Source organism: Salminus brasiliensis, chromosome 21 (assembly GCF_030463535.1).
Source record: "Salminus brasiliensis chromosome 21, fSalBra1.hap2, whole genome shotgun sequence".
Lineage (NCBI taxonomy): Eukaryota > Metazoa > Chordata > Actinopteri > Characiformes > Bryconidae > Salminus > Salminus brasiliensis.
In genome coordinates, this window is record NC_132898.1 from 33909301 (window position 1) to 33937087 (window position 27787).

A 27787-nucleotide genomic window follows, 5' to 3' on the forward strand; every position below is an offset into this window, starting at 1 on the left:
GTTTCCTTTGTGATCAGTAGTTCACATTTCTAGATCTCACTTTTATTCTCTGTGCTTACAGTGAAGAGCAACACGGGGACACCGCTCAGAGATGGCAGCCCTCTCCTGGTTCCAAGGCCGCCATGTTGGTGAAGGTTAACAGCATTGGGCGAAACCAGACAAGGGCAACTACTGAATCTGCTTCCCTTCAGCTTCCTAACGACAGCATGCACAGTAAAGCCAATAGTCACAGTGCCTGTACTCTAAATCCTGGGAGTACTAAGTCAGCAGGAAACTACTTGTTGTGTGCTCAGGCTTACAAAACTACACCAGCTGGCAAGATGGCTGCCGACACTAGGCAGGCCCACCACCTGAGGAAGGCCAGCAATGGTAGCTTCTGTTTGATGACCTCCAGTGACCCTGTCCCACCACAGGCATCTCTTAGAGTACAGTCCAGCACCCCAAGGCCAGTTTCTCCTCACTATGGTGCTACAGCACGCCTTTATGATGACCCTCCGACAGATAGCCCAATTTATGATGAACCTCCAGTTGATATGGAAGTAGAGGGCGCTCACCTACACAACCTTTCTTCCCGCCACGCGCATAGCCTGCAGAAGACTAAGCTCCTTCAGCACCCAGGACAGACACACACAAGTTCCAGACACAAGAGGAACCCCTCTGCTTCTGACTACAGCCCTGCTGGTCTGGAGTGCATCAGGCACATGGTAAATGTTGATCCCAAACAGGCGCTCCTCTCATCACCCCTTCTCTCTCCAAGTCCCTCAACCTCTTCTGGGCCTGAATCTCTGCCTGCCCAGGCCCAAAAAGAATCAGTAAGCCTGGAGAAGAAGCAGTCATGGAGGCTTCTAGAAGCTGGCGTGCTCAGGGCAATGGAGGTGCATCACAGCAGGCAAACTAGCCAGGTCTCTCAAGACTATTCCACCCCACCACCTCCCACAGGAACCTATCAAGACTCTGGCTACTCCACTGGACCGTCCCCCAGTTTGCGCAGGAAGAGCAGGAGGAGGATGGGTGCTGGAATCCAGTGCCGTCCAGGCTCTGTGGGTAGCACCGGCGAGCTCACAGCCCTAAACGAGCGTCTGATGGCTGAGATGAGGGAGGTGGTGAGCCGCTCCAACACCATGCGCGAGACCAAGGCAGGTCTGGATTCTGAGATGTTTGAGGGCTGTTCAGTTCAGCAGCCACGTTCTCCATTGGGCTCACCCAGGAGGTTTGGTGGTGGAGCAAGGTGTTCCTCCAGGGAAGATATTGCCTCCAGCAGCAGGTCTTTAAGCAGATCAGGAAACTATGCCGGTGTGAGCCTTACCACGCTGGAGATCCCCAGCAGGCAGAAAAGGACCTATGAAAAGGTGGACACACTGGAGAAGAGTATTAACAGCCAGGTTAGTCTCTCCTCTCCAGAGACTCCTGGACCTCCTTCTCAGGTATGTCCAGTTAATATCCTTAAAAATCTGAGAATAATCGATTTATATTTTCTCTGAAATTTCAGTCAGACCAACCGTCTGGGTTTTGGCTGTGTTGCTTCCTTTGTTAGTTTGTTTGTTTTCTTGCTTCTTTCTCAATGTAGCTCAGGGACTTTTTTGTTACTGTTTGTTTTTCTTTTTTGGGGCTTTTCTTTGTTCCTTAAAAAGGAACATTAGAAAAGGTTTTACTAGCCATTTTACATCTTCACTAGCTTAATACAACTTTACTGGTTTTCAGTTGGGGAGATTCCTGGTCTGAACCTTTGACTATTTTCCACTGCTGTTGAGTTTCAGCGTCATTAAAAGCCAGACATTTGTGTTTGTTTAATCTCTGTGGGGTCTGCTTGGGAATGTAGGTTTGCTTTGTATGCTTTTTTTTGGTCTGATTAGGTTTCGCTTCGCACTGATTAAAATCATGTTTGCTGCCCATATCAGCTCCTCGGTTTCAAATAACAAATATTTAATTGCATGGACATTAAAACTTTGGCTCTGCGAGATTTGTGTGGAGAAATCATTTCACTCCGAGCACCAACAGCAGACCTGAGCTGATGTCTCTGAACTTCAGCTGAACCTCGTCAATCTACAGAGGACTCTGGTATCTCCAGGGATCAAACTTGCAGTTTCCCAGTGAGAGGACCAATCACATCACTTGGGATATCTGTTTAAAATGAACAATAGATATTGTAGTGCTACATGGTCCAGCGCCCCGTCTAGCCACCCCTTCACCCTGTCTTCGTTCTTAGTTCTTCTGGCTCTGGACTTCTAACGGTTTCCGAATTCAGACTGGTCACCACTGGTGCATCGTGGCCCCCAAACTAGCTCGTTCATAATAGCTTGTGTCTGCTCTTCTCTCTTTCAAAGCCCAACTTCTTTAATTATGTATTCATCTTGGACCTCAGACCCGAGACCAGACTACTGCAAAATGGCCTCGCAACTGAATCACTGAGCATCTTCAATGTTTTGGGAGTCTCCCCCTTTACTCACTACTACGTACCTGATTCTGACCTGCCAGGCTGGTGTATCAAGTTCCAGGAGCAGCAGAGCTGCAAAACATGGTTCCTGCAGAGCAGGAAGGCCTGCCACTGTGGCCCATATGGTACTGTCCTGACATGGCGGGAATAACACTGGGCAGGATAGCTGCTAATACCCTGGGAGAAGTGGTTGCTTTCGCTCCTTTTTCTCACTGCTGGCATTTTAGCATTTCACACTGTGCACACAAGTGCTCGGTTCCTTCTGTGGAATGTTCCCCGAGCTGATTACATCATAGGTCACCTCACCTCCAGTTGCTTGTTTGAACACAGGCTTGTGAAGTTCTGCTTCCCTATTTTAAAGGGAAGACGGTGAAGTTGGTGGTAATAACATGTCTGAAATCAGCATGGCCGAGATGCTGAAGTTTTTCTTAGGAGCGCTGTGGGGTGACATTTTTGGCTTTGTAATCACTAATGTTGAGGATGAGGTGTTCTTGTCCTTACTCTGTTATATTCACGTTAAATGGTAGTCTTAACTAGCTTACATTGGGTAGTAAATTATTCAGTGAAGTTGTGTCCGGTTCCTGTATCTGCATTGCTGCTTTCCCACGGAGAGACAATAGCTGTAGTGGTGCACCTTTATAGCACAAAAAGTCCTGGATGTCTCAGGAGGTTGGTATTTGCAGTGTATTAATGGTACTTGAGAGAAACTGTTTTAGCATCCGAATGGACTCTTGACTCGACATACAGAAATTCTGCAGAAAATCGGAGGATGCTTGTCCTCCGATTTTGACCCTGAAACAATCCTCCCTCCAGCTTTTCAGACTTCAGAGTGTGGTGGAAAAGCGGTCCAGTTCCCGCTTCGAGGACTGCAGCTGTGGAGAAATAACGGTCTTGTGAATCCTTTCTTTATCTCTTGTGCTCTCTCTAGCTCTCTGTAGCTCTCCCACTCACTCTCTCTCTATTCCTCTGTTCCTCTCTCCTCCTTAGGCAGGGACGCTGGACTCGAAGGCTCAGCTTGAGAGCAGAAAGAAAGGCATGGTAGATGGCCGAACGGCCTCCCTCGGCCCGCCCGGTGGCTCCACGGTACGAGCTGCAAGTGGGGACAACTACCAGCTCTCTTACGCCACCATGCGCCAGCCTCCCCCGCCAGACACGGGCATGGCGGACTGGGCCAGCAAGCACCTAAACCTGCACACGCAGGGCCTGTTCCGACGCCGCGTTTCCATCGCCAACATGCTTTCCTGGAATCGCGGCTCCATCAAGAAGCCGATGCTGGTGACCAGCGACCGCACCGTAAGGAAGGAGGCCTGCGAGATGTTTAAGCTGGTCCAGGCATACATGGGTGACCGTCCGTCAAGGCTCGACCGCCGGCATGCAGCCCTCCTCATCGTCACTAAGTGCTGGGGCATGCAGGGCCTGCGGGACGAGCTGTATGTGCAGCTGGTGAGGCAGACCACGGGCAACACCAGCCCTCGCAGCCTGGCAGCTGGCTGGGAGCTGATGGCAGTCAGCCTGGCTTTCTTCGCTCCATCACCCAAATTCTGCTGCTACCTAGAAGGCTACATTCAGCGGCATATGGACCCAGCCAGTGATAAGAAACGTGAGTTTCTTGGTCCGCAACAGGGTGGGTCTCGCTCTCACATGCATTACACTTTACATATCTCTCTCTCTCTCGCTCTTTCTTTATATAAGCTGAAATTAATGCAGGATTCAGAAGAACTGATTAAGTACAGAATTCCCCACAGGACGAATTTCTTACTGCTGCTGTTCTCTTGTCTCTAGTTACTCAGTTCATACTGGACCAGCAGGACTTTAAGAAGAAGAACTCAAAGTCCAGAAAGAAGAGAAAGCAGAACACGGAGGAGGAAGAAGATGGTAGGTTTGCTCCTTAGATACCCTCTCCAGATCATAAGAAATGTAGTCAAAATCTGAAATATGTGAACTTTCTTGAAGGGAAAATAAGGAACATTTCAATAAGAAGACAGAACACACTCATTAGGGTTATAAAATCTCGGTACTGCTACATTTACATAAACGATCATTGTATTTATAGTTTTCACTGTATTTCACATCCTTAACCTAATCCAGTTACACAGGACTAATGATGCTATCTTTAATAAAACATGCAGTTCAGTATGTATGACACTGCTTGGAGAAGCATATTGTCATGATAAAACGCTGAATGCCATCATATCGCTATATGATCTGCTGATAAACTCTGAGTTTATCATCAAACCGTGCTGGCATTCAGTGCCACCCTGTAAGGCAGGTCGAATGCTGTTAATTAGTCAGTGCAGATTATTGACTCACTGAAGTCAATAAGGCCTGTGTTAATTAACTCCTGTAGCCTAGCCCACTGCCAGCACATGCTGTACCATTCGCTAGTGAGCAGATCATCTTGACATTGTGGGACTTTGACCCCATTTGGGTAACCACAATGCTCAGCACTGATGATCTCACTGAAGTGTGACCCACTCTTGTCCCCAGGCACTGACCACAATTGTGGTCTCACATGCTCTGGCCTCGCCAACCACAGAGCACACCTACACATGACATGCCAGTTACTGACTGGCATTACTGGAAACCTACACCTCATGAATAATTCTGCTTTATGACACCAACGTTAAGTGGCAGGAGCGCTCTCACCACCCCAAGTGCCGCTCATGCCGTTAACAGGGATTGTCTCTGTGAGATGTTAAGCACTGCTGTGTCAAGTTTGATCAGTGGGGCAGATGCGGAGAGGAGCCATGTGACCCCACAGACACACTGCAGCTGTGAGCAGAAGTGTGTGTGTATATATATGTGTGTGTGTATATGTGTGTGTCATACAAATGGAATGAAGAATCTCTACAGATTTCTAGTAGTACAGGAAGTTTAGTAGTACAGAGTTTTCTTTTCTGACATGCAGTGTTGAATTTGAGTATCAGCAGAAACTGATCATATAATTCTTTTTATAGCGTGAAAATTTGCTCCTCCCCAATTTTCACCCCAGTTCAAATTCCCATCCAGTAGCTTGGACTCCTCATATCACTTAATGCCACCCAGTGCTGGGAGGGAGAAGGAGCCATGTGATGTGTGGCCAGAGGCCATTTTCATTTGGTGGCATCACCAGGGATTAGATTGGCGATCTCCTGATGATGGGGGCGTCCTTTACTATTACCACTAATTGGAGCACTGTACTTAAGCTGAGTGTCTAAAAGTAGGCTTTCATGCTCAAAAACAGCACTTGTGGGGCCCTGTCTTACACCTGGCGCATGGTCACACATGGGCACACCGCAGTGCACAAACCCATAGCACGTGCCAGTTGGCAGCTATGCAAACTTTTACATCAACAATAAAGTGAATACAAAATAAAAGCACATTATTCTATAGGCGGGGCGCTCCACCACTTCAGCACGCCTTCCCAGACCTTGCGCGATGCACCACTGAAATAGTAATCCGCCAAAGTCCGACCGCACCTGGTTCTTAAAGGGAATGGCAAGTGACAAGCTGATTGGTTCATTGCACGTTACGCCCAAAACACACCCATGATTAATTAAGAGACTTAGGCGATGGGTTTTGTACATTTCGAGCCGCACAAGGCATACTTTTCCAGCAGTTACGATAGCAAAGACACACCGACACGCCCTAAATCAAGCTGCACGGTCGCACGCAGTTGATGGTTTGCCAAAAGGTCGCTAACATGGGGCCCATAGTGTGTGCGTTGTTTTAGGATTCCTTTTGTTTTAGGATTGTCTGCCTGGTATCAACACCATTCATACCAGTATACCATCTCAGTTTGCCCTGGCACTTTTATTGCTTGGTCACTGAGTTGGACAAATGGCTTGTTTTTATTTCTCATTCCAGTTAAACGAAGCACCCTGTGACCAGAATGAAAGTAGTAGATGTACAGAATGAGTCTCGCATGGTTTTAGAGTTCTAGAGATCTGAGTCCAGACTAAGGTTGGGTGGAGGAATGTGAGTCTGGAAGCTAGAGTGATGAAGCTGTTGTAAAACCAAGTTTATTTTCTCTCTTTGACAGTTGGCAGATTTATTTTGAGGGTCTGTGTGGTCTTGTTTGTGGTCTTCTCTTCCTTTCATACGATTGTTATTTCCTCTGACTTCCACAGCTTTTTATTGTTGCTCTCAGTTGATTGAGAGTGAGACCACCAGCGGTTAGTCATGAACTTTGAAGCTCCAGAATGGTAGAAGTTAACCATTACATGAGAATGCAGCGGAATCTGTGCCTTTTCCCCTTGAAGGGAATAGTTAAGGTTCGGGGACTTGGGAAAACATTTATTCCTCTCTGAGATCAAGGACTGATGTATGGTAGAATCTCTCTAATTAGGCTTAATTGCAGCCTGGCTTTGAGAGATTAACGAGGGGTTGTGTCAACATGCGTGTGTCACCTGTTTGCTATAAATCTGGGGGCGTTCAGTTTTGGGGAATGTTTCTCAATGGATGCTTTTTATCCCAGCTGGAAGCCCATTTATTTCAGATTTCCCAATGCAAGCAGTGAAGGCACTGGAAAATGTGCTCTGTGGCTTTCAGTATAGAATTATGTGGCCCTTATGTTAACTTGTATAGGGAATGCTGAGCCTTTCTGAAGAGAGTGTTGTTCACTCTAAAATGCTGAGGCACCTCATCATTGGCTGCTAAAAATTCTGCTCTGCCACAAATGTATTAAAGTCTGTGTTGCCAAATTCAGGACTTGAATCAGGGGGCTTTCATTATCTGTAAGTGCTAGATCAAGTTTTAGACAAAGAATTTATTGCTTGCAGAGGCATGGGGCCTTGGTGTTGCAAGTGGGATGAGACTGGGTATTCGTGAAATGCAGCATAGCTGAAAATCTGTCTCTCCTTTCCACTGTCTGGATCATATAGTCTCATGTCTTGCTGATGAATCACCTCAAACAGGACTTGTTGTCTGGCTGGTTTTTGCCTGAGCTAAATCACTGAACTTTGACAGTTCTGACACATGAGCTAATCCCCCATATGCCTCCGAGAGCTCATGGTGTCTGCACTGCTGTAGCAGCAGTTGTGGAACCAATTACCTTCCCTACTGCAATGCAGAACTGGAGATGTAGTTGTTTTTGGAAGTTTTCTAAAGACGTCATGGAGCAGGTTTGGCCGCATGTATAAATGTGTAACTGACACTTGACGAGACCCTCTTCAGATACATTAGAGACTTTAGCTTTTTACAGCTTCTAAGTGTTGCTTATTTCTCAGTGTTTTTGCCCACAGCTCTCCCTGTCAGCACATATGCCAAGTACTGCTACCGTAAACTGAAGAAAGTGGCCGTCACTGGAGGGAAAAAGGTGAGTCCGATCTGACCCTTTAGTAACCCAGAGTCATGTTACAGGACTTTCCTAAATGTCGTTGAATTGTTAAAAAGAGCTAGGCTGCATCGCAAAACCTTGAGATGACTTCTGATGTCACATGTTTTCTCTTTAGGGTCTTCGTAAGCCCATCCTGGAGGAGGTGGATCACAGCAGACGAGCCATCATTACTCCCTCTCTGTTTGGAAGCTCTCTGGAGGAGGTGATGGAGAGACAAAGTGAGCTCTTCCCAGACAGAAAGTTGCCCTGGGTGCAGGTTCAGCTCTCGCAGTATATCCTGGCTCTGGGAGGGGCTCAGACAGAGGGCATATTCCGGTAAGGGAATATAAGCAGATTTGCTCATGATGATGACGTTAGTAAACTTTAACAAGGATAACATCTAATGAAATGCAAGAGGAGCATTCAAAAATAATAAACTAGTGGGGGTGCACCTTTGTGAAAGCAGGATCGTTTGACGAAGGTGGTGTGCTGGCTCCCTCTAATGGAGATGCCGAGTAATACAATTTAATTCTACTTGCAGCGTTCCTGGGGACATTGATGAAGTCAATGCACTAAAGTTACAGGTGGATCAGTGGAGGATTCCAGAGAACCTTTCGGATCCCAATGTCCCGGGTAAGTCTCTGTTAAGGGCTGGAATAGACCCAGTTTTCTATATTTAGTTTTTTTATATATATATATATATATATATATATATATATATATATATATATATATATATATATATATATATATATAAAATAATGGTTGAATGACTTTAAATGAGATTTAGTCAGAAATGGTCATCATAGTCATAGTTACAGTTCCAGATGTGAAGAAAAGGACAACTAGGAGCAGGTTCTGTGTTTTAAGGTGGATCGTTGCTGTTGGATAAAAAAACTTGAATCTCCAAAATGGCAACTTCACAAGAGAAGGGGAAAGATGACTTTCAATTGAAGTCAGTGTACAAAGATTTTATTCCACAATATTTTGGAGCCATTTGGTTCATTCATTATGAATGAATTATTATGAATTTGGACTTGTGAAAAACAGCTGCCAGATTCACATTATGTCAAAATGTGCAAAGCAACAGTAATGGCGATACGAGGTAATGGGGGTGATGGGCGTTATAGAGGGGGGGGCCTGACTGTTTTATTGAATTGTGCCCTGTTTCTGCAGCCTCCCTGATGAAGCTGTGGTATCGAGAACTGGAGGAGCCCTTGATCCCGATGAGTTTCTACAAGCAGTGCGTCAGTAACTGCGATGACCCAGTGGCAGCCATCAGCGTGGTTCAGTCCCTGCCAGACCTCAACAGACTTGTGCTGTATTACTTCATCCACTTTCTTCAGGTAATCCCTCACACCTGACCATCAGAACACCCTTTACTCCCATTCCACAGAGATCTTGTTTAATGAAGAGTGCAGCATTTTAAACTGTATAATCGTTACATCCCCAGGTTTTTGCTCAGCCTGCAAATGTATCCGTTACCAAAATGGATGTGAACAACTTGGCCATGGTAATGGCTCCCAACTGCCTTCGCTGCCAGTCGGATGACCCTCGTGTCATATTTGAGAACACACGGAAAGAGATGGCCTTCTTACGTATGCTTATCGTCCACCTGGACACGAGCTTCATTGAGGGCATTGTGTGAGTCTCCATCACCAACCTGCCCATGTGCCAAACAACACATCTCACGTGCTCTTTCTGAATGTCTAATGCACTGAATCTAAACCTAACGATCTCAGTGATGTGAAAACTGCTCAAACTGGAGTACTCTGTTCCCCATGGAGGATCACACACCAAGCCATTCTATCAGCTCTTGGAAGAACTGTAGGTTTGTACAGCTGCACAAAAGCAACAAGACCCTTCTCTCCTTCTACGGTCTTAAAAGACTTGAGGTTCATATCATAAAACCGGTGAACACGTGGGGTGCAGGGGTGTGGTTATTTCCTTTGCTAGGTGTCTTCATCGCGGTTTTATTTGTGTAATTTTATTTTTTTGGTGTGTTTTAAGGAAAGGTATAATTTGTTACCATGTACAGACCAAACAGTGGTTCGTTTACTAATGTTGTTAATTGACTGTAGTTGTAACGATGTTTTGTTAGGTGAGTGAAAGGAGCGACTTTTGATATTTCAAGCCCTTAAAAAAATAATATATAGTATTTTAAGCAATAAGAGTTTTCTACTATGCTCTTTTATGGAACTCCTAGAAACAGGCATTGATTAAAACACTGTACTTTGACAATCAGAATCTCTGCTGAGCTTTGACCCAGCAAGTCAGGTGTTCACAGCACATTCGAAGGTCTAGCTGCTTCTCGCTGCATCTGTAATTGTTCAGGACTGAATTGACTCAGCCGTTGATTTTAGTTGTCGTGAGACGCAAGTTTGATTGAACATGACTTTTGGACTTCTAGTGCTACGTTTGTTCAGACAGACAGGTTGGACTGGATAAACAGAGTTTGAATATTTAAATTTCTCTGTTCGTCTTTAATTGCAGTGTTATCCATTGTGACATTTTTGGTGTAAATAAAGTAAGTAGTGCTGCATCTTTTACTGACCGTGCTTTCGAATGAAACCTTGTAATCGTAGCAGTAGAATTCTAGAGAGAAGAGAAACCGTTTTCCTTTCCTGTGATCAGTGTTTATTAAGGAGTTATAAGCTGCACATGTATGATTGAAATATACATAAAAAAATTGTTGGTCTGTGTAAGTTTATTTGTGTGTGCTTAAGGAATGACTGTTCAAAAGAGAAAATAAAATAAAAGGTTTCTCAATTCTGTGAGAATTTTTGTCTTGATTTTTTTTGTTTTGTTTAAATGCATTACCTAAGACTACCAACCGAGACAGTGGCAGCTTCGCAAACATGGGTCTCAACCCTGTGATCACCAACCTAGTGCTCTAACCTCTGTGCCATCACTGACCTATTAGCTATAGTTAATTAAGGGATATGTAGAGTAAGCTTAACACTCAGCACAGTCCAGATTGATTTGGTAGGAAATGCTCCATCCACAGACAAAGCCTCGAGTTGGGATTGTGTTGTGGCACTTACAGGGTTTGTGCCCAGTGGTTAGAGTAGGGAGGAGGAGGCTGAGTGTTCTATAGCCACTATGAAGGACTGAAGGAAGGAGTCACTAAAAGTATTCTATATGTTCAAAATGACATAGAAACTCATGCTCACTGATCTTTACGGACAGGAAAAGACATGCATTTGCAAGGTAACCCGGCTTCCCCCGTTATGGATGGGGATACATTTGAAATAAAGATATTTTTTAGAATATATGCAAATATTTTTGTCATAAAAATACAATTCATGCACACTATTAGAAACATCTGTACTCCTACTCATTCATGCAATTATCTAATCAGCCAATCCTGTTGCAGCAGTGCAGTGTATAAAATCCTGCAGATACCTGCAGCAGCTTCAGGTGAAGTTCACATCAACAATCAGAATGTGGAATAAATGTGTTCTCAGTGATTTTGAGCCTGGTGTGATTGCTGATAGAGAAAACATTAAGCTTCAACCTGCCAAACCTCGAGGAGGATGAGCAACGACTGCAGAAGAACCCCTTAGAGTTCCTCTTCTGTCTGCCAAGACCAGAAAGCTGAGGCTGCAGTGGTTCAGCACAGGCTCACCAACACTGGAGAGACGTAGCCTGGTCTGATGAACCTGGATCACTGCTGGCAGAGACAGAATTTGTCTCCAACTGCATGAATCCATGGACCCTTGTGTGAACGGTCCAGGCTGGTGTGAGGAGTGTTTTATGCAGACTTTGGGCCGGTAATACCAAGCACCGCTTGAAGGCCTCGGACTGTTTCAGGATTGTCGCTGACCATCTGCATCCCTTCATGACCACGGTTTCCCATCTTCTAACGGCTACTTCCAGCATAAAGGTGAACCATCTTACAAAGCAAAAGTCATCTTAAACATGACGCTGATTAGTTCAGTTCTTCAGTGGCGTTTTCAGTCACATCTGCAGAATGAATTATTTTAGGATTGTGATGCAATCCTCATCATGGACCAGAATCCAGGCCACAAGAATTAAGGCTGATTTGTGAGCCAAACGAGACCCGACCCCAGTATTAATATAGCCTTCCAAATATATTATTATTATTATTATGCAGAACCATTTTACACCAGACTGACCTTCACTGTTGATCTCCTTGGATTTTATTGTGTAGAAATCTGAAGAGATTTACCTCCAGCTTCAATCAGCAGAGGAAATGATGAACTTTGTGTGTGAGGGGTCAGAACAGATTCGGTCAGGATGGATGTTCAGGATGTTTATGACCTGAAATAAACCTTTAAAAGCAGATTTAGGAGTAAAGTAGTTCCTGCTCTGTGTTAATGGCGGATGAATGAGGGAGTGATGAGTCAGAGCTGATTATTAATATTAACTCATATTTATAATATTTCAGGGTTTTTGGTTTCTGTAATGAACCATTGAGAGGCAGTGGGCTCACAGGCGCATGCGCAGTCAGACGGCTCATCCCGGCAGGCTTGTGTTCAACAGCCGGGAGAACAGCGGCGAGGAGCAGAAGGCGGCCGCGCCGGGAGAGGGGAGCAGGAGTCCCGCCGCTTCGCTGGAACCTCCGCCTCTGACATGCGGCATTCTGGCGCAAGGTACGTCTCCACCTCCAGCTCCACCAGCTCCAGCAGCTCCACCAGCTCCACCAGCTCCAGCTCAGACTAGGAAGCAGGTTGTGGTGGACGCTGTTTACGCCTGCAGTCTTCGGTGTTTACTGGGTTCAGTAGGAACCAGAACATCTCCAGAACTTTCTGAAGTGGCTCTTGTCGCGGCTCGTCCGGGCGGCGGGATTCGGTCGGTCAGGGTCGGTCAGGGTCGGTCAGGGTCCGGGGGGGGGGGGGGTGAAGTTACTGTGTGGAGGATCTGTTCAGGCTACTGAGGCCCTTCCTAACCGACCCTGCTGCTGCGAACAGAACCAGAACAGTTCAGTGGGTTAAACGTCCTCGGTTCTGTGGTTTTAATGGGTTCAGGACGTCCCTTTGTCCTCAGTTCGGACCAGTGAGACACGTCCCCTTCAGACCAGCTCCCAAACAAAGGCTGTCCAAACCCACCCAGCACCACTGTACCGCCCTCACACAGCCTGGGTTCAAGCCCGAGAGGACCCAGCTAAAGGCAGTATCAGAACCGGACTCCCGCATTAGGAGAACCTTCATTAGTCTGGAGCGGCTTCCAGGTTCGGGCGCAGGTAACAGAGCCGTGTCTCGCGCCATGTAGCGACGTCACTGGAGTCCACTCCCAACGCTCCTTTCATCCGGGGTACAGAGGTTCCTCTCATAAAGCAGGATCCAGGAACTGAAACTGAAACAGTGTAGCCCTCGGTTCTGTGTGTGTGTGTGTGTGTGTGTGTGTGTGTGTGTGTGTGTGTGTGTGTGTGTGTGTGTGAGTGAGACTTTTGTTCCGCCTTTGTTTCCATTGTCATGGAGCTAGCATGTTTGCATGTAGGTTAACAGAAAGCACGTGGCTGCCTTACATGGCTCGGCTGCTGCATGTGTTCTGGATGGGTTCGTCTGGTCCAGAGGAAGTCCCGTTTCTGGCTCCACAGCTGCTCTTCCAAACAGATTCTACACAGAACACAAAGCCTCGCTGCGACCACGACCTGTACTGGACTCACTAGCCTGACACCCAGGCATCCTAATAAACCATAGCTGACCCCTGATCCTGATCCTGATCCTGATCCCCTCAGAGTATCAGCAGAGTCGCTGCAGTTCTGCAGAAACACTGAAACCTTTTGCATTTTTTAAGCCTCTAAATAACAAATATTTAAATTTGGAATTTAGGGGAAATGTTGTTCATGGTTTATGAAATACAACACAAATGTTCATTTCCCTAAAACACACTGATCATGTAGGGATGCTCTCTCCAATTTTTCCAGAGCTGTATAATAAACATACAGTATACAGTATATCTCTGTCTGTGGTTATATATATGTATAAAATGTAGGAATCTAGAAACCTTCCTGGATTAACATCACAGCAATGAAATGTAGCAATGAAAAAATGTATCTGTCAGATCAGAACTATGTATCTCCAAAACAGCAACTTTACAGAAAATGTAATAAATCTTTTTAACTTCCAAGTTGGTCTTAAAAGATTTTTTCTGCTTAGGAGCATTTCTATTGGTCCATTAGGAAATCCGGACACAATGTAAAGAACAAGTGAAAAATGAAAACTATATGGATATACAGGATATATGACAGCAGCTGTTCATGTCTTTAAAGTTATAAGTGCAGTGTAATGAATAAAATGGGTTTTGGATCCAATAATCATTTATTTCTGCTTTGGAGTTTAGTAAATATGTCCGATATCAGATTGAAATATTAACAGAATCTAAACATCTGTATGAAGCTTTCTCTGTCCATATCTATATGATACTGAAATGCTCCTGCATCCATAATTACCCATCTACATTAATGCGATGTGAGTAGTGCGCTTGCCCACATTGTGATGCTGATGATGATGCTGAAAGATCTATTCTCTGGGTTGATGTACACGGTCACTGTACTGGTGAGTGATGTGAGGTGTTGGCTGATACTCTGTGTCAGTTTTGACATTGGGAGACTAAAAGTGGTGTGCTGGTCTTAACAGGACAGAATGATAATGGTGACTGTTCGGTTGTCTTTGTCCTACAGCCGCCAACAGCATGAGTAAGACACCACCTAACAGACGAGGAATTACTTTTGAGGTGGGTGCAGCGATAGAAGCAAGGGACAGTCTCAAAAATTGGTGAGCTCTTCTCTCCTCCCTCTTCTACCCTTGTATTTATCCTGTGACATGGTGCAACGTGTATTTCTGTCCTCAGGTACGCTGCAAACATTGAAAAAATTGACTATGAGGATGAGAAGGTGCTGATCCACTACCGCCAGTGGAGTCACCGCTATGATGAGTGGTTCGACTGGACCAGTCCATATCTCAGACCTGTGGAGAGAGTCCAGCTGAGGAGAGAAGGGCTGCATGAAGACTGCTCTGTTCCTGTGAGTCTTTAAGGATCTCCGCTTTCATTCCTCCTTTATAACTTACTGCTGGAGATCTTCAGGTAGGTCTCAAGCCTGCAGTGACATTGAGCTGTTGAAATATCCTAGCAGGGCTTCTAGTACCTTCATCTCAGCACAACGCACACCCCCTAACAGCTCCAGACTAACACACCTCATTTAGCTAGGCAAGGGCTTCAGTAGGCGACCGTTGGATGGATCAGGTGGGGTTGATTAAAATTGTGCAGGAAGGTAGAGCTCCAGGATTAGGGTTGATGTTCTGGGATTCTGTCAGCCTCACTATTGGTCACTATTGTCCAGCAACTGTAAGGCATACATTATGATAAATGCCTGTCAGAGATGTACAGCTGGGCTATTAGAGATTGGCTAGTCTTTTGAGTGAATACACAGATCATTTAAATAATTACAAACATTTTCATGTTTTTGTTGCTTTTTAACGAACCTTTGGTGCTGCTGGACTGTAGTGTTGGGCAATATGGTGATATTTTATTGTTATCGTAAGAAAGTTTATGATGATCATGTTAGTCATTTCAGTAATAAGAGCTGTGTAATTAGATCTACTGCCGTTAAATCTGAATAAAAATGTTTAACAGTTTAAAAATAATTTATTTTGAGATAAAGTATTAAAGAGTTTAGACATATAGAAATGAATATTGTACATCATGAAAATGTTTTGAAGTGTTATGACATATTGCCCGCCCCTGGTTTGGATGATGTTTGATATAATCTGACTTTCCCGCAGTGTGGCTGCTGTGCATGTGCACACTGCGATGGCGATACTGAAACGATATATTGTGCCGCCCCGTCACTGATTGCATTAAGGTGTAACTAGATGTGTCCAATAAAGTGGTCAGTTAATTTTAAAGATGCTTGATGAAAATATTGTCATTGAATAGCTGGTTTAGACTTGACCAGGATTTCAAACCTTTAAATGCTCTAGAAGAGGAGAGCGTTTGGTGATGCTGGTCAAACTGTATACCTTTAGTAAAAGTTACTGTATTTCTCTGTAGGACGAATGCTAGCCGATTAATGATTTATGATCAGTATCAGGAGATAAACAAGCCCATAATTCCCATATCTCAGCATGCCTACTAAATATTTTTTATATTTATGCCGTTGTTGCTTGCTTTTGGCTAACACGTCTTTCTGGCGGCTTGTTTTCTTATTTCAGGGGTTTCATGTGAATGACAAGGTTCTTGCTAGCTGGTCAGACTGTCGATTCTATCCTGCCAAAGTTCTGTCGGTCAATAAAGATGGTAAGCCTTTTTTGGGATTAGTGTATGATGAGTGTGTTGAGTGTATGATCTGTGCTCTCAGTCGTATTCAGGATTCCTGCTGAAATAATCAAAGTGTTTGTGAAGTTTCTGATAATCAATCGCAGTGTTTCCCCCAGCCTCATACACAGTGAAGTTCTACGATGGTGTTGTCCAGACAGTCAAGGGGATGCATGTCAAGCCCTTCATCAATGAGGTGAATGTGTGGTTAAATGCTCAGATTCAGCATTCACTCTCTAAATATTGAATTATTTTAGTTATGCAATAATAATGAAAATAAAATCAATTAGAAATCTTTCTCTCGAATTTAGAGAATCAGGCAGAAATCCACATCATCTGGCAGAAGCGGGGAGAAGATCCTGTCTAGAAGTGCAGAGAAGCATTTGAGGCAGCTGGGAAGTTCATCCTGCAAGAGCAGGAGAGCCCCACCGTGCACCTTCCAGCAGGACAGTGAAAATGACTCAGAGGAGGAGGATGGGGACTCTGATGAATGGAGCCAAAGAAAAGCAGACACAATGCCTGTACAGAAGAACACGCACACAGACGGAGCAGAGAGTGTTCTCCTGAAGGAGGAAAGTGTGGAAGAGGAGAGCGAGAGAGTTGCGGAACACATCGGACAACATAATTACAGCAAGGCGTTCGTGAAGAAGACCTCCTTGAACAGAGAACAGGAAGAGAAGAGTGGAACAGACATGGAATACAGCCCATATTCAGATTTGGACGAGGGAATAGAGAACAAAGATGTAAAAAAAGAGGCTGAGCATGCTGATGGAAGTGAGGAGGAGGAGGAGGAGGAGGAGGAGGAGAGTCCTCCACAGAATAAGACGTCTCAAGGACTTCCAATAGGAGGTAATTTCTTTAGGATTTGTTTTTGTCCACTCCACTGTGTCAATTTTCTTAGTGTCTTGCCTGTGATGTGTTCAGGAATGAGGTCTTCTGGGAGTGGAGTTGCCCACCCCTGCCTTAAAGTCATAAAACTCTTTTGTTTACACTTCAAACCCGGGGCGTTCCTGGGAGACGTTGCTAGTATGTTCTGGGTTTGCAATTAAAGTTGGAGCTAAAATTGTGCAGAACGGTAGATCTCAGAACGGTAGACGTATAGTTCAGGTAAACATGACATATTCTGTGTGAAGGGCCAACGGCGTCTTCAGAAAACCGTAAAACCAGAACTCCGGTTCTGGAGAGCTGGATTCCTGCACAGTTTTGTGGTCTTCCCTGACTCACCTGCTAATTGCCAGGCTTAGTAGATTTGTTGGAGCAAGAAAATCAGCAAACTGGGCTGGACTCTGGCCCTCAGTTCCATACCCCTGCACTAAGGCTTGGTAGAATTTCCACAACCTTAAATTATTTTAATTGACGTCTGGACTTCATGGCCTTCAATAGCACACACAATAGAGTGTAACAATGTTAATATTTACAGATCTGGGAGACATGCTCTAAGAAAAATAAAAGCTTAATATTTCTAAAACTAGAATACTTCTAATTATTGTTGTGAATATTTGTTGATTTTGAGATGAAATACTGATCACAGCTATTTGACAGGTTCCCTTAAACCTCATCAGTGATGATATCAGTATCTCAGGATATGGGAACTGTGGGCTGATGCTGAGATCCTGCATTCATTATAAACCAGTTTAAATATCGCTCCAATTTTAAGCATTTGTCTGATGGCAGTTATTTATTACTGATTTATTACTGATATGATTTTGATATGTGATCCTAATATGAATCAAAGTAAAATGAAAGTAAGTTCTGTAACTTCCTGTAGCATTAAACATATAATTAGAATTGAGTGGTATAGCAAAAAACATACCTTCAAATGTTTAGGTAATAAAGATGTTATGATAAAGAAATGTTTTTACGTTATAATGAAATGTGTTTTATTATAAATGTTTTTATTGCTGTTGTTGTTTATCTTCTTCTCCCAGGAAAGAAAAGAAGTTCAGTCAGACAAGGTGGCGCGTTCTACAAGAAGATTAAAACAGAGTCGTATTCAGGTTAGTCTGTTAGATACTGTGTTTTATACTGTGCAAACATTAGAGACCATCTCTCATTTTAAATGTATAGTTAAAGAGTCATTAGGTATAGATTATTTATTTAGACGTTTATACAGAACATAGAAGACTCATATCTAAAACCATGAAATATGAGCCCAGGTTTCCCCCTCATTCTTTTAGTCTTTTAATAAATCTGCAGGGACATTTTCCACACCTCCACAGTTCAGTCTTAAAAGTTGGAGCGTTTTCTTCTTTCAGTACAAATCATTCTAACACACCTGCTGAAGGTGAGATCTGGGCTCTGGGGTGACTAGTCCAGTGTTTTAAAAATACTAGGAGCTTGGATTTTGTCTGTTTCCTTTTCTCTTCTAACTGCTTGATCATTCTTTTTAAGATCTGTAGCATTGCTGTCCAGTGATTGCATAGTGTGAGGAATTGCTTTCACCTGTTTCACATTAGATATGCAAATGAGCTTCATCTGTTTCACTCTCTAGACAAAAACGTGCATGATGAGCCCAGACTCTCACCTCAACTATCTGAACAAAGACTGACTGGAGAGGGACAAGAGTGTGCTCCCCTACCTTCAGCACACTCTTCCAGTGGTGTTGTGACACTGAAGAATGGCCAATCAGAAGCCCTAAATAATCCACTGCCTGCAAAACGTAAGATTTCTCAAATGTGCACTCACATTTACGGTGGAAACTAACTAACTGTGGGTCATTTTTACACCACAGTAACGTTAATGTCTATCTGGGTTTGTGTGTCTCAGCAGTGAGAAAACAAGGCTTCCACAACCCCAACCGATTCAGCAGAGAACCTTGTGAGTATAAATGCCTTTTAAACTGTTTATTAAACAAAGCACCATACATCTCGCGGCACAGACGTTCCGTACCTGCACCATTCATGGTTTAACTGTAATACCACAACTACGAATAACGTGATTGTAAATATCATTGTCCTGCTGTGTAACCCAACTGAGCTTGAGCTTAAGAGAATGAACTGATGAGCAGATATTCACATTCAGGGTTTTCTGGTTTTCTGCAGAATCCATGACAACTTGTCCAGGTTCTGCAAAGGCAAAGCATCCCTAGACCATCTCACTACTGCCACTATGTTTGACTGTTGGTATCTTTGTGATCTCTTATGGAGCGCAGTGTCTGCTTCATGACAGATTCACCAGGGCCCATGACTTCCAAAAGATTCATCAGTCCACAGAATATAATCCCAGAAGTCTTGGGGGTCATGTGTTAGTTTGTTTGTGCTGTGTGGGTCGACCTAAGGTAGATAGGTTCCTCGGATTGAGTCTTGGTTTCTCCCGAGGTTTCTTCCTCTTAGTATGAGGGGGGTGTTTCCTTGCCACTGTCGCCACCACTTCCACTGTGGTGCTTGCTCATAAGAGGCGTGGACCTGGATCTCTGTAAAGCGCTTTGTGACATTTGTTGTGAAAGGTGCTATAGAAATACATTTAGAATTGAATTGAATTGAATTGAATTGAATGTGCTGCTTTCTGAGACCTTCTAGCCTGCTTCACATCGCCAGGCAAGTTCTATTTGAGTGATGTTTAGATTCAGCAGGTATCATGCCTGGGTGTGGCTAGTGAAACTAAACCCATTTGTCAGTTTAGTAGCTATGGGGGGGAATTACCCTTCCAGTGATGAAGGTGACGGAATCCGTATGTGTTTCTTTTTATTTCACTCTCTTTCTCAGTATACAGAGTGATTAAAAACCAGCCTCCTCCCGTTCTCTCCATCAACCTGGACCATAACCCCTTTAAGTGCAGTTCTCCAGGCTGCTCCAAATCCTTCCGAAAGGCGAAACTCTTGCATTACCACATGAAGTACTACCATGGAGATGACCGGCCTATAGATGAGGGGCTGAGTCCCAGCACGAGCATTCATCCTGGAGTAAAGGAGAAACAGGTGGCTCTTGATAGCTGGGAGAATCCCAAACAGAGGTGTGGCGTATCAGTCTCACTGCGTGAGTACCTGTTCGCTTTTCTTCTTCGCCTGTCTGAGACGTGGTGGTGTGTCTGACTGGGTTCTTGGAGATTTTCAGATTCGCTTTAGAGGCTCTTATATTTAAAGCAGTATTAATAAATGTAGATGATAGTCTATCGTTCTTATTCGGATTTATGCACTGGCATCAGCAGACGCCATGAGTCTTTACCACTTTAGTGTTTAGGGTAGTGTTTTTCCTCTGGTTGGATTTTTATTTTTTTTAAAGTAGTCTGTGTGGGTGTTTCTCAGCTACCCACAGCACCAGCCAGTCTCCACCATCTTCAAAAGCAGAGGGCAGAAACACTGCTCAGATAGCAGAGAAGAGGCGTGCCTCAGCGCCCTCTGCAGTCCATGTGCAAGAGCAGCAGGTGCGACCCTTGCTGAAGGAAAAGAGCAGAGAAAACCAGCTGGACAGAAATGGCCGCAGAACGGTGGAGAAAAGCAGGGAGAAAAGCCCCATGGATACAGGTGAGCTAGAGATGAACGCTAAACCTCTGAAAGAACATCTCAGTAATGTTTTATCAAATTGATCAAATTCATCCTGTTATTCCAAATTTTCTTAAAATAGGGCACGGCATCATCATAGCAGCTAATATTTAAGTTAGCATTAATTAAGTTATAATTCGTATTTTTGATTTTTGTTTTCTGAAATTAACACCGGGTCAAAATTATAAACACACCCACTTAGATGATTTATTCAGTTTTAAAATGCACTCATGACGGACTACAGCTGGTAGCTTCTCTGTTTCCACATGAAAAGGGCCTGATTAACTGCACCCAGATTAATCAACACACAGTACCAAGATCCAGTTCAAACGTAGGTGCTTGTTATTGATATGTGTAGCCACAGACCTGGACTGTCACCCTCAACTGACAGTTAAGATGGTCAGTAACAACCCAAGCTGCTGGAACACCAGGGTCGCTGTCTGCAGTCAGAAACTTTTACATCTCCATAAATAGCATGGTAGCATCTGAATGATCACTTTTTTTCTCAGCTCGTGTGAACAGGTGTAAAGAAAGAAAGTCTCGGGGTTTCCTGCACATCAAACTGAAGAAAAAGAAGAAGAAAAAGAAGTCTAAGTCAGGTAGAGACAGAATGGATGTTTTTGGGATATGGAATCCTGATTCTGGTCACATCACATCCCTAATGTTTTAGCTGCTCCTTTGAACCTCAGAGTTATTCCACTGCCATTAACATCTTACTCAGATTTTCTATGCTATGCACTTCTTGAGAGGTTTGGGATCTAATAAAATTGGTTCTGCTCTCCCACCCCCTTCCACTTGTTGATGGAATATACAGGCAGTGAGGAGAACATTGACATCTCAGTATTTGGGCTGCAGTCCAAACTGAACTTGCCCCTCAAATCACCCCTCTCCCGCAAGCACCCAGCTGAAGCTTTACACAGCAGGCCCGGGCATGGCCAGGCAGACCGGCTAGAGGTGGATGGTGAGTTTCTTATATACGTTAAGGTATTTAATCCATGGCCTGGTTTCCCAACCTCAGCCAAGTGTTTCTCCCCAGCTCTTACCTGTACGGCTTCTCTGTTCTTCCAGTAGGTGGACTATTTTGGTACCACACTGCTCAAAGGTATATTGTTTGCTTAGTATAAAAAAAGACTGATGCTTCTTAACTTTTATCACCCTGCTTCGATTACATCCAGAACGAAGAGCCAGGCTTTGAGCTTCACAAGGCAGAATTTATTTGATGTGTATGCTCCGATGTGTTAATAGAAACTTTTTTTCCTTTTGTCTTTGTTTTAAGATGAGGACAGCATATCCGATTGGTCCTCTGACAGCTATGGGTGGAGTGATGATGAAACTAGGGTGGACCTTGACATCAGTTGTGGCTCTGTTGCTTTAGCAACTGATGGCCAGGAGATTGTTCGCTGTATATGTGAGGCAGAGGATGAAAATGACTTCATGATACAGGTGAACTTTCACTTAGCTCCATATTTCACTGAAGATGTCTTCTTATATATCTGTGTAAGGTTAATTACCCAATCCCTGTTCATGTCAACGTCCCCTATTACTAACATTTATTTACATTTATGGTATTTAGCAACTGCTCTTTTCCAGAGCAACATACAAATACGCTTGATCATGCACTCAGAATATCCAATGCTCCTGTCAATGGACGCATAATTTAATAGGCTAACAGAGTATGCAGAGAAACAGACGGACTACAGTCTGGAATTATAGAACTACAGAGTCCGTTTATGGTCGGTGGAGCTGATAGAATGGACAGTGAGTGCAGTAACATGGAGGTAGTTTTAATGAAGTGGCCAGTCCAGGGACAACCTGGACAATTATTGTATGACGGTTTTGGTGGGAATACGCACACCTATGTGTTGCACTCCTATGTTTAATGGTAAGTGGACTAATATTTGGAATATCACCACTGGTTGCTCCTTGTCCTGTTCCCCAGTGTGAGGAGTGTCTGTGTTGGCAACATGGGACTTGCATGGGCCTCCTGGAGGAAAGTGTCCCAGACAGATATGCGTGCTTCGTCTGTCGAGATCCAACTGGTCAGACCTGCGGTAAGGGCTAGTATTTGAGTAAATGCAAGAATGCTCCAGTGTAAACCCCAGATGGGGATGAGGAATTACCTTAAGAAAAGTGGTTCTACCTAGACTCTGTGAAGCTTATTGATGTCAGCTAACTGTGTCATTGATACAGAGTCCTTGTCTTTTTTTAGACTTTATATATATATATATATATATATATATATATATATATATATATATATATATATATATATGAGCTGAAAGTCACAATGCCTAAAATGAAAGACTGTTTATTTACATCTCAGCAACTATCAGTCTAAAAAAAGACAAAGACTCTGTATCAATGACACAGTTAGCTGACATCAATATATATATATAATGTGTGTGTGTGTGTGTGTGTGTTTACCTAGGTCAAAGGCAGAGCCTGCGGTATTGGTATGATCATGAATGGCTGAGCAGTGGTCATATGTACGGCTTGTCGTTCCTTGAAGAGAACTATTCCCATCAGAATGCCAGAAAGATTGCGGCCACTCACCAACTTCTGGGGGACATTCAGCATGTGGTGGAGGTGCTCAACGGCCTGCAGCTCAAAATGAGCGTACTGCAGTAGGTGTCACGTCGGATCATAAGCCGGGGCCCCAATAAAAGTGTGATTAGAAATGTTATTGTAATTATTGAGTTTCACACCTGCTGTACCTGTACCTGCTGTACCTACACTCACTGGCCATTTTTAAACTAATGACGTGAAGTAAATAACATTGTCGTATCAAGGGATGGACATACTGTATTAGGCAGTGAGTAAACAGTCAGTTCTTAAAGGTGATGAAGGTGGAAAAATGGAAGGAAAGGATAAAGGAAGGAAAAATGGACAAGCGTAAAAATCTGACACACTTTGACAAGGACCAGACTGTGATGTTCTAGACGTCTGGATCTCCAAAACACCAGGCAGGTCTTGTGGGGTGTTCCTGGTGTGCAGTGATCAGTACCTACCAAAAGTGCTCCAAGGAAAGACAACCGGTGAACCGGCAACAGGGTGGGTAAACAGTGACGGCAAGCCCGTCTCGTCCGATACCACAAAAGAGCGGCTGTAGCTTAAACAGCTATAGACGTTAATCTTGGCTATTCTTGTGAAATCTATGCTTCAGCGGTCAGAGCTGTTTTGATGGCATGAGGGGGACCAACACAACATTAGGAAGGTCTATGTCTCATACGTATACCCACTTGCTCTTGTGTCTTTTCACATTGCTTTTGTTAGTTTGTTGCTCATTTGCGGCTTCTCAGGTTAACAAATGTCAAAATCCACAATCCTTTAAAGTGAAAGCCTTGCCATTCTGTGGTGCCTTCCCTGCAGGAATCAGACTCACCCGGATCTGAAACTCTGGTGCCAGCCGTGGAAGCAGACGGAGCGAGGCCAGCAGAAAACCTTTAAAGCGGAACGTACTACAGGATCTTTTCAACAAGTTCTCCACAGAACAGAGAGCAAGGAGCTCTCACAAATACCTTCCTCATCCTTCTCTTTCCAGAACTCCTATATTAGTAGTGAACACTGCTACCAGAAGCCGTGGGCGTATTACCCGGCACTGGAGGAGAGGCTGGTGGTGGAGAGGTGGGGTGGATCCGAGCTGGAAGACCGCCTGCAAGGCAGCAAGAGAGTCCCGCAGTACAAGGAGCACTACGGTGGAGAACACCAGTCCAGTCAGGCCAGAGCCAATCGGGTGAGAGTCAGAGCAGTAAGCAGCTGTCTGTCCTCTATTATTGTATCCAACTGTAATGAATAGTTCTGATTCCTTCAACTTTCTTTGTTCAGCTGATCTGAGGTTCTGTTGCAGTGATGATGTGATAAGACACTGCTGTCAGTGTTTGTGGTGTGAACTACACCAGTGTACACAAACAAGTTTGAGTTCAAACTGTGTTAAGGACATTCAACCACTTGTTTGTAGGAGGAGGTTTTGGACCATTGTGCAAGGATGGTTGGCAGTGGGGAAGAGCTGAGGAGCAGCACCCAGCAGCAGCAATGGCAGATCAACCTGCTAGAGCACATTGAGTCTGTACAGGAGGAGATCACTCACAGGATGGACTTCATTGAGAGGGAGTTGGATGGTTAGTTGCTGGATCATATTTATTAACTTATTGCTCTAACGTCAATCTCAGTGGCCACAGATAACTGGCAGGAATATGATGTAGTACCATAGACCTGCTCTGTTCTGAGCTGTTCTACAGTAAACACTGCTGTACCTTTTGATAGGTTGTACAGACACAACTAAAGCAAGGCTTTTAAGGCCTAACTGGCCATACATATTCAGGTTAGGAATCAGTAGAAGACCCACATTTTATCATCACAACACTTTAGGTAGAACATTTTTAAAGAACATTTAGGAAAAGAAAGAATCTTTAAGAGGAACTGATATTTAAAAGCCGAATCCATCCACCTCTGGACGACACCGGATACCAAACCAAATAATAATAACACAACAGAAGCGTTAAGGATAAACTAATCAAAGTCCTCTTAATCCCTAAAAAACAGTGATTATTGTTGATTATTGTCTTATCAGGAGAGAAGGGAAATAGACTGATTGATGTTAATATGAATATTGTTCAAGACAATTACTAGTAATGAGTAAAAAGTTCGTAATAATGGCTGTAGTATGAGTCTGTGCAGGGACCGATCTTAGCAGGGGGTTTAATGGCACGTATAGGTGGCTCCGTGGCAGTCGAGCTGGTCCAGACAGCAGGGAGAACTAGTCCTCTTACTCCATCATCAACTCAGATAAGAAGGTGGTTCAGCTCAGCATTCAGATTGCAGATTACAGAAAGCTAGAGCGGGAATGAAGCACAGACATCAAGACTTCCTGAGACAGAACCCCTCTGCCCCACCTTCAACAAACCTGAGTAAAACGATAGAGAGCAGTGAGATAAACCAACAACAGCTCAGTCAAATGAACCCTCAGACTTTTTACCAAAAAGCTCCTTCACCTGCAGTGTGTGTGTAAGTACTTTTACCAAATATCTCCACCATTTATGACACCACTAACATTTTAATATTCATATATTTTCACCTCTCAGTTCTAGAGAGCTGGCTGGACTATACCGGTGAGCTGGAGCCTCCAGAGCCACTAGAACGCTTGCCTGAGCTCAAACACAGCATAAAGCACCTGATGGTCGAGTTGGAGAAAGTGCAGCAGATTGCCCAGGTCTGCGCTACATGAGGCATCCAGAGACGCCTTCAGAATGGTTAAAGGTCAAGACCACAGACCAAAGACTGACCATATTCTGAGATGGAGAACATGGGGGATTAAACACTTGAAATGTTTCTGCACTTTTCCCACTTAAAAGTGGCTGAATGTTCCTCCTTAGCCCTTTCCTCTGGACACCTTGTAGTGGATTATATCATTAATTATTATAAAATTAGCAAATCATACCATCACAATACTCTTGATGGTTTTTATGCTTATGTTTTTTACATTTCTTTTTTTTTTTATTTCATGGTTCATTAAGATGATAAGCCATTAATGTGTCACAGAAGCATGGTGTAAATGAACTCTTACAGCAGGTTTATAAGTGTTTACATTTCGCTCTCTGATGGTGAAACTAAGAATCTGTATATTTTGACCTCATTGATAAACTTTTAGAGATTCCTCAGACTGTGTGAAGAGTTTCACAGTTTCAGTTTGACATTTCTGAGATTCCTGTACTTTTATGTTCATGATTACAGTTTGTTTTGCACAGATTGCAATCCACTTTGCTTTCATCTGTTAAGATTTGTGTTAATTTATCATTAGCAATTATTATTTTTATACAGATTTGTATGTTTCTGTCACTTCTTAACATCCCAGCTTCTCAATTCCAGTATTTGTGACCCTGTTTTTCCTGTCCCACACAACGATCAGCTCATTACCGCAGGGTAACATAAAGCTGCAGTGTCTGGGGGACCTAGAAATAGGACTGATGGATCAAGAGCCGCAGCTGATCGAGTACAACTATGTTACAATCAGGACCAAAATACACCTCTCGTTTCTTACAAATATATGCTGCACCTTACTGAAGTCCAGAGAGGCTTTTCTTTACCATTATCTCATGATTAAAACTTATTTTTTCTTGTGATCTCAAGATAAAAGTTAAACAGAACAGTTTATCTCTAGATCAGAAGGAAAACTAGTTATTTGTTATATTGGGGAAAATCTAGGCTGTGGTCTAGTTATTAGGAGATAAGGTTGAGGAATAATCCAGTTCATTTTTATGGTCTTTCTGGAGCATCAGGCATTTGTGATAGTCTGCTAATCCTAAATCACTCCATTAAGGGTCCACATTTATTTATTTCTTTATGCAAAACGCAAAGCCCTGGACTATGAGCAGCACAGGTCTCGGGCTTTGCTGTGTGCAGGTGTGGTCTGTCCTCTGAGCCTCACCTTTCCTGTAGTTGTCCTTACAGCTGTTCCTCAGACTTGCTGGATTCCTCCTGCGGGAACTGGATGAAAACCCCATTACTGAGCTAACTGCTAACTCTGAGACCCCCAGCAGATAATAAACTTTATTTGTAGTCAGGTTTGTAGTTTGTATTTTTTCAGTCCTGTCTAATATTGAGGAAGTGTGTGTGTGTGTGTGTGTGTGTGTGTGTGCACGCAAACAGCTCATCCTCACGCGCACAGCATGGCCATTTATAATAATATTATATAGGAGTGTTGTATGATATGTGTGGGTGGATGTTCTCATTAATGAAAGCTTTAGATCAGAGCTACAGTGAAACTCTCGGGTGGTTCATTCTTAACTTCTTGATTTTCTCTGCTGAAGCTTTTAGCTGCTGAGTTTCTTCATCACACAGAACATCTAAACTAAACTAATCTAAATTCATCTAAACTAAACTAATCTAATTTCATCTAAACTAAACTAATCTAAATTCATCTAAACTAAACCAATCTAAATTCATCTAAACTAAACTAATCTAAATTCATCTAAACTAAACTAATCTAAATTCATCTAAACTAAACTAATCTAATTTCATCTAAACTAATCTAAGTTCATCTAAACTAAACCAATCTAAATTCATCTAAACTAAACTAATCTAAATTCATCTAAACTAATCTAAATTCATCTAAACTAAACTAATCTAAGTTCATCTAAACTAAACTAATCTAAATTCATCTAAACTAAACTAATCTAAATTCATCTAAACTAATCTAAATTCATCTAAACTAAACTAATCTAAATTCATCTAAACTAATCTAAATTCATCTAAACTAATCTAATTTCATCTAAACTAAACTAATCTAAATTCATCT

At 43.4% G+C, this 27787-nt stretch overlaps 2 protein-coding genes across 7 annotated transcripts in view; both read left to right on the plus strand.

Moving 5' to 3' along the window:
- The window catches only part of arhgap46a (Rho GTPase activating protein 46a), a 30590-nt gene extending 20090 nt beyond the window's left edge, over positions 1–10500 (plus strand). For 2 of the 3 annotated variants that reach the window (XM_072666574.1, XM_072666576.1), the window contains exons 3-10: positions 62–1424; positions 3422–4058; positions 4217–4309; positions 7657–7730; positions 7867–8066; positions 8272–8363; positions 8907–9076; positions 9184–10500. In XM_072666574.1, the coding sequence (XP_072522675.1) occupies positions 62–1424; positions 3422–4058; positions 4217–4309; positions 7657–7730; positions 7867–8066; positions 8272–8363; positions 8907–9076; positions 9184–9378 (2824 nt within the window). In that variant the 3' untranslated portion in view covers positions 9379–10500. The remainder of the gene's footprint in view (positions 1–61; positions 1425–3421; positions 4059–4216; positions 4310–7656; positions 7731–7866; positions 8067–8271; positions 8364–8906; positions 9077–9183) is intronic. The other variant, XM_072666575.1, reaches the window with a different exon arrangement.
- Positions 10501–12182: 1682 nt separating this feature from the next.
- On the plus strand, positions 12183–27047 carry phf20a (PHD finger protein 20, a). 4 transcript variants are annotated; one of them, XM_072666577.1, is made up of 19 exons: positions 12183–12346; positions 14380–14473; positions 14550–14721; positions 15911–15995; positions 16133–16209; positions 16325–16862; positions 17942–18010; positions 18505–18672; positions 18780–18830; positions 19718–19987; positions 20257–20475; positions 21003–21092; positions 21308–21454; positions 21770–21936; positions 22433–22544; positions 22922–23117; positions 23863–24226; positions 24452–24611; positions 25575–27047. In XM_072666577.1, the coding sequence occupies exons 1-19, from the start codon at positions 12193–12195 to the stop codon at positions 25715–25717; spliced, it is 3276 nt and encodes a 1091-aa protein (XP_072522678.1). In that variant the 5' UTR covers positions 12183–12192; the 3' UTR covers positions 25718–27047. The 4 variants fall into 4 exon arrangements, with proteins under 4 accessions (XP_072522678.1, XP_072522679.1, XP_072522680.1 ...); XM_072666578.1 differs by having other exon boundaries at positions 18783–18830; XM_072666579.1 differs by lacking the exon at positions 19718–19987.
- The last annotated feature ends 740 nt before the right edge of the window (positions 27048–27787 follow it).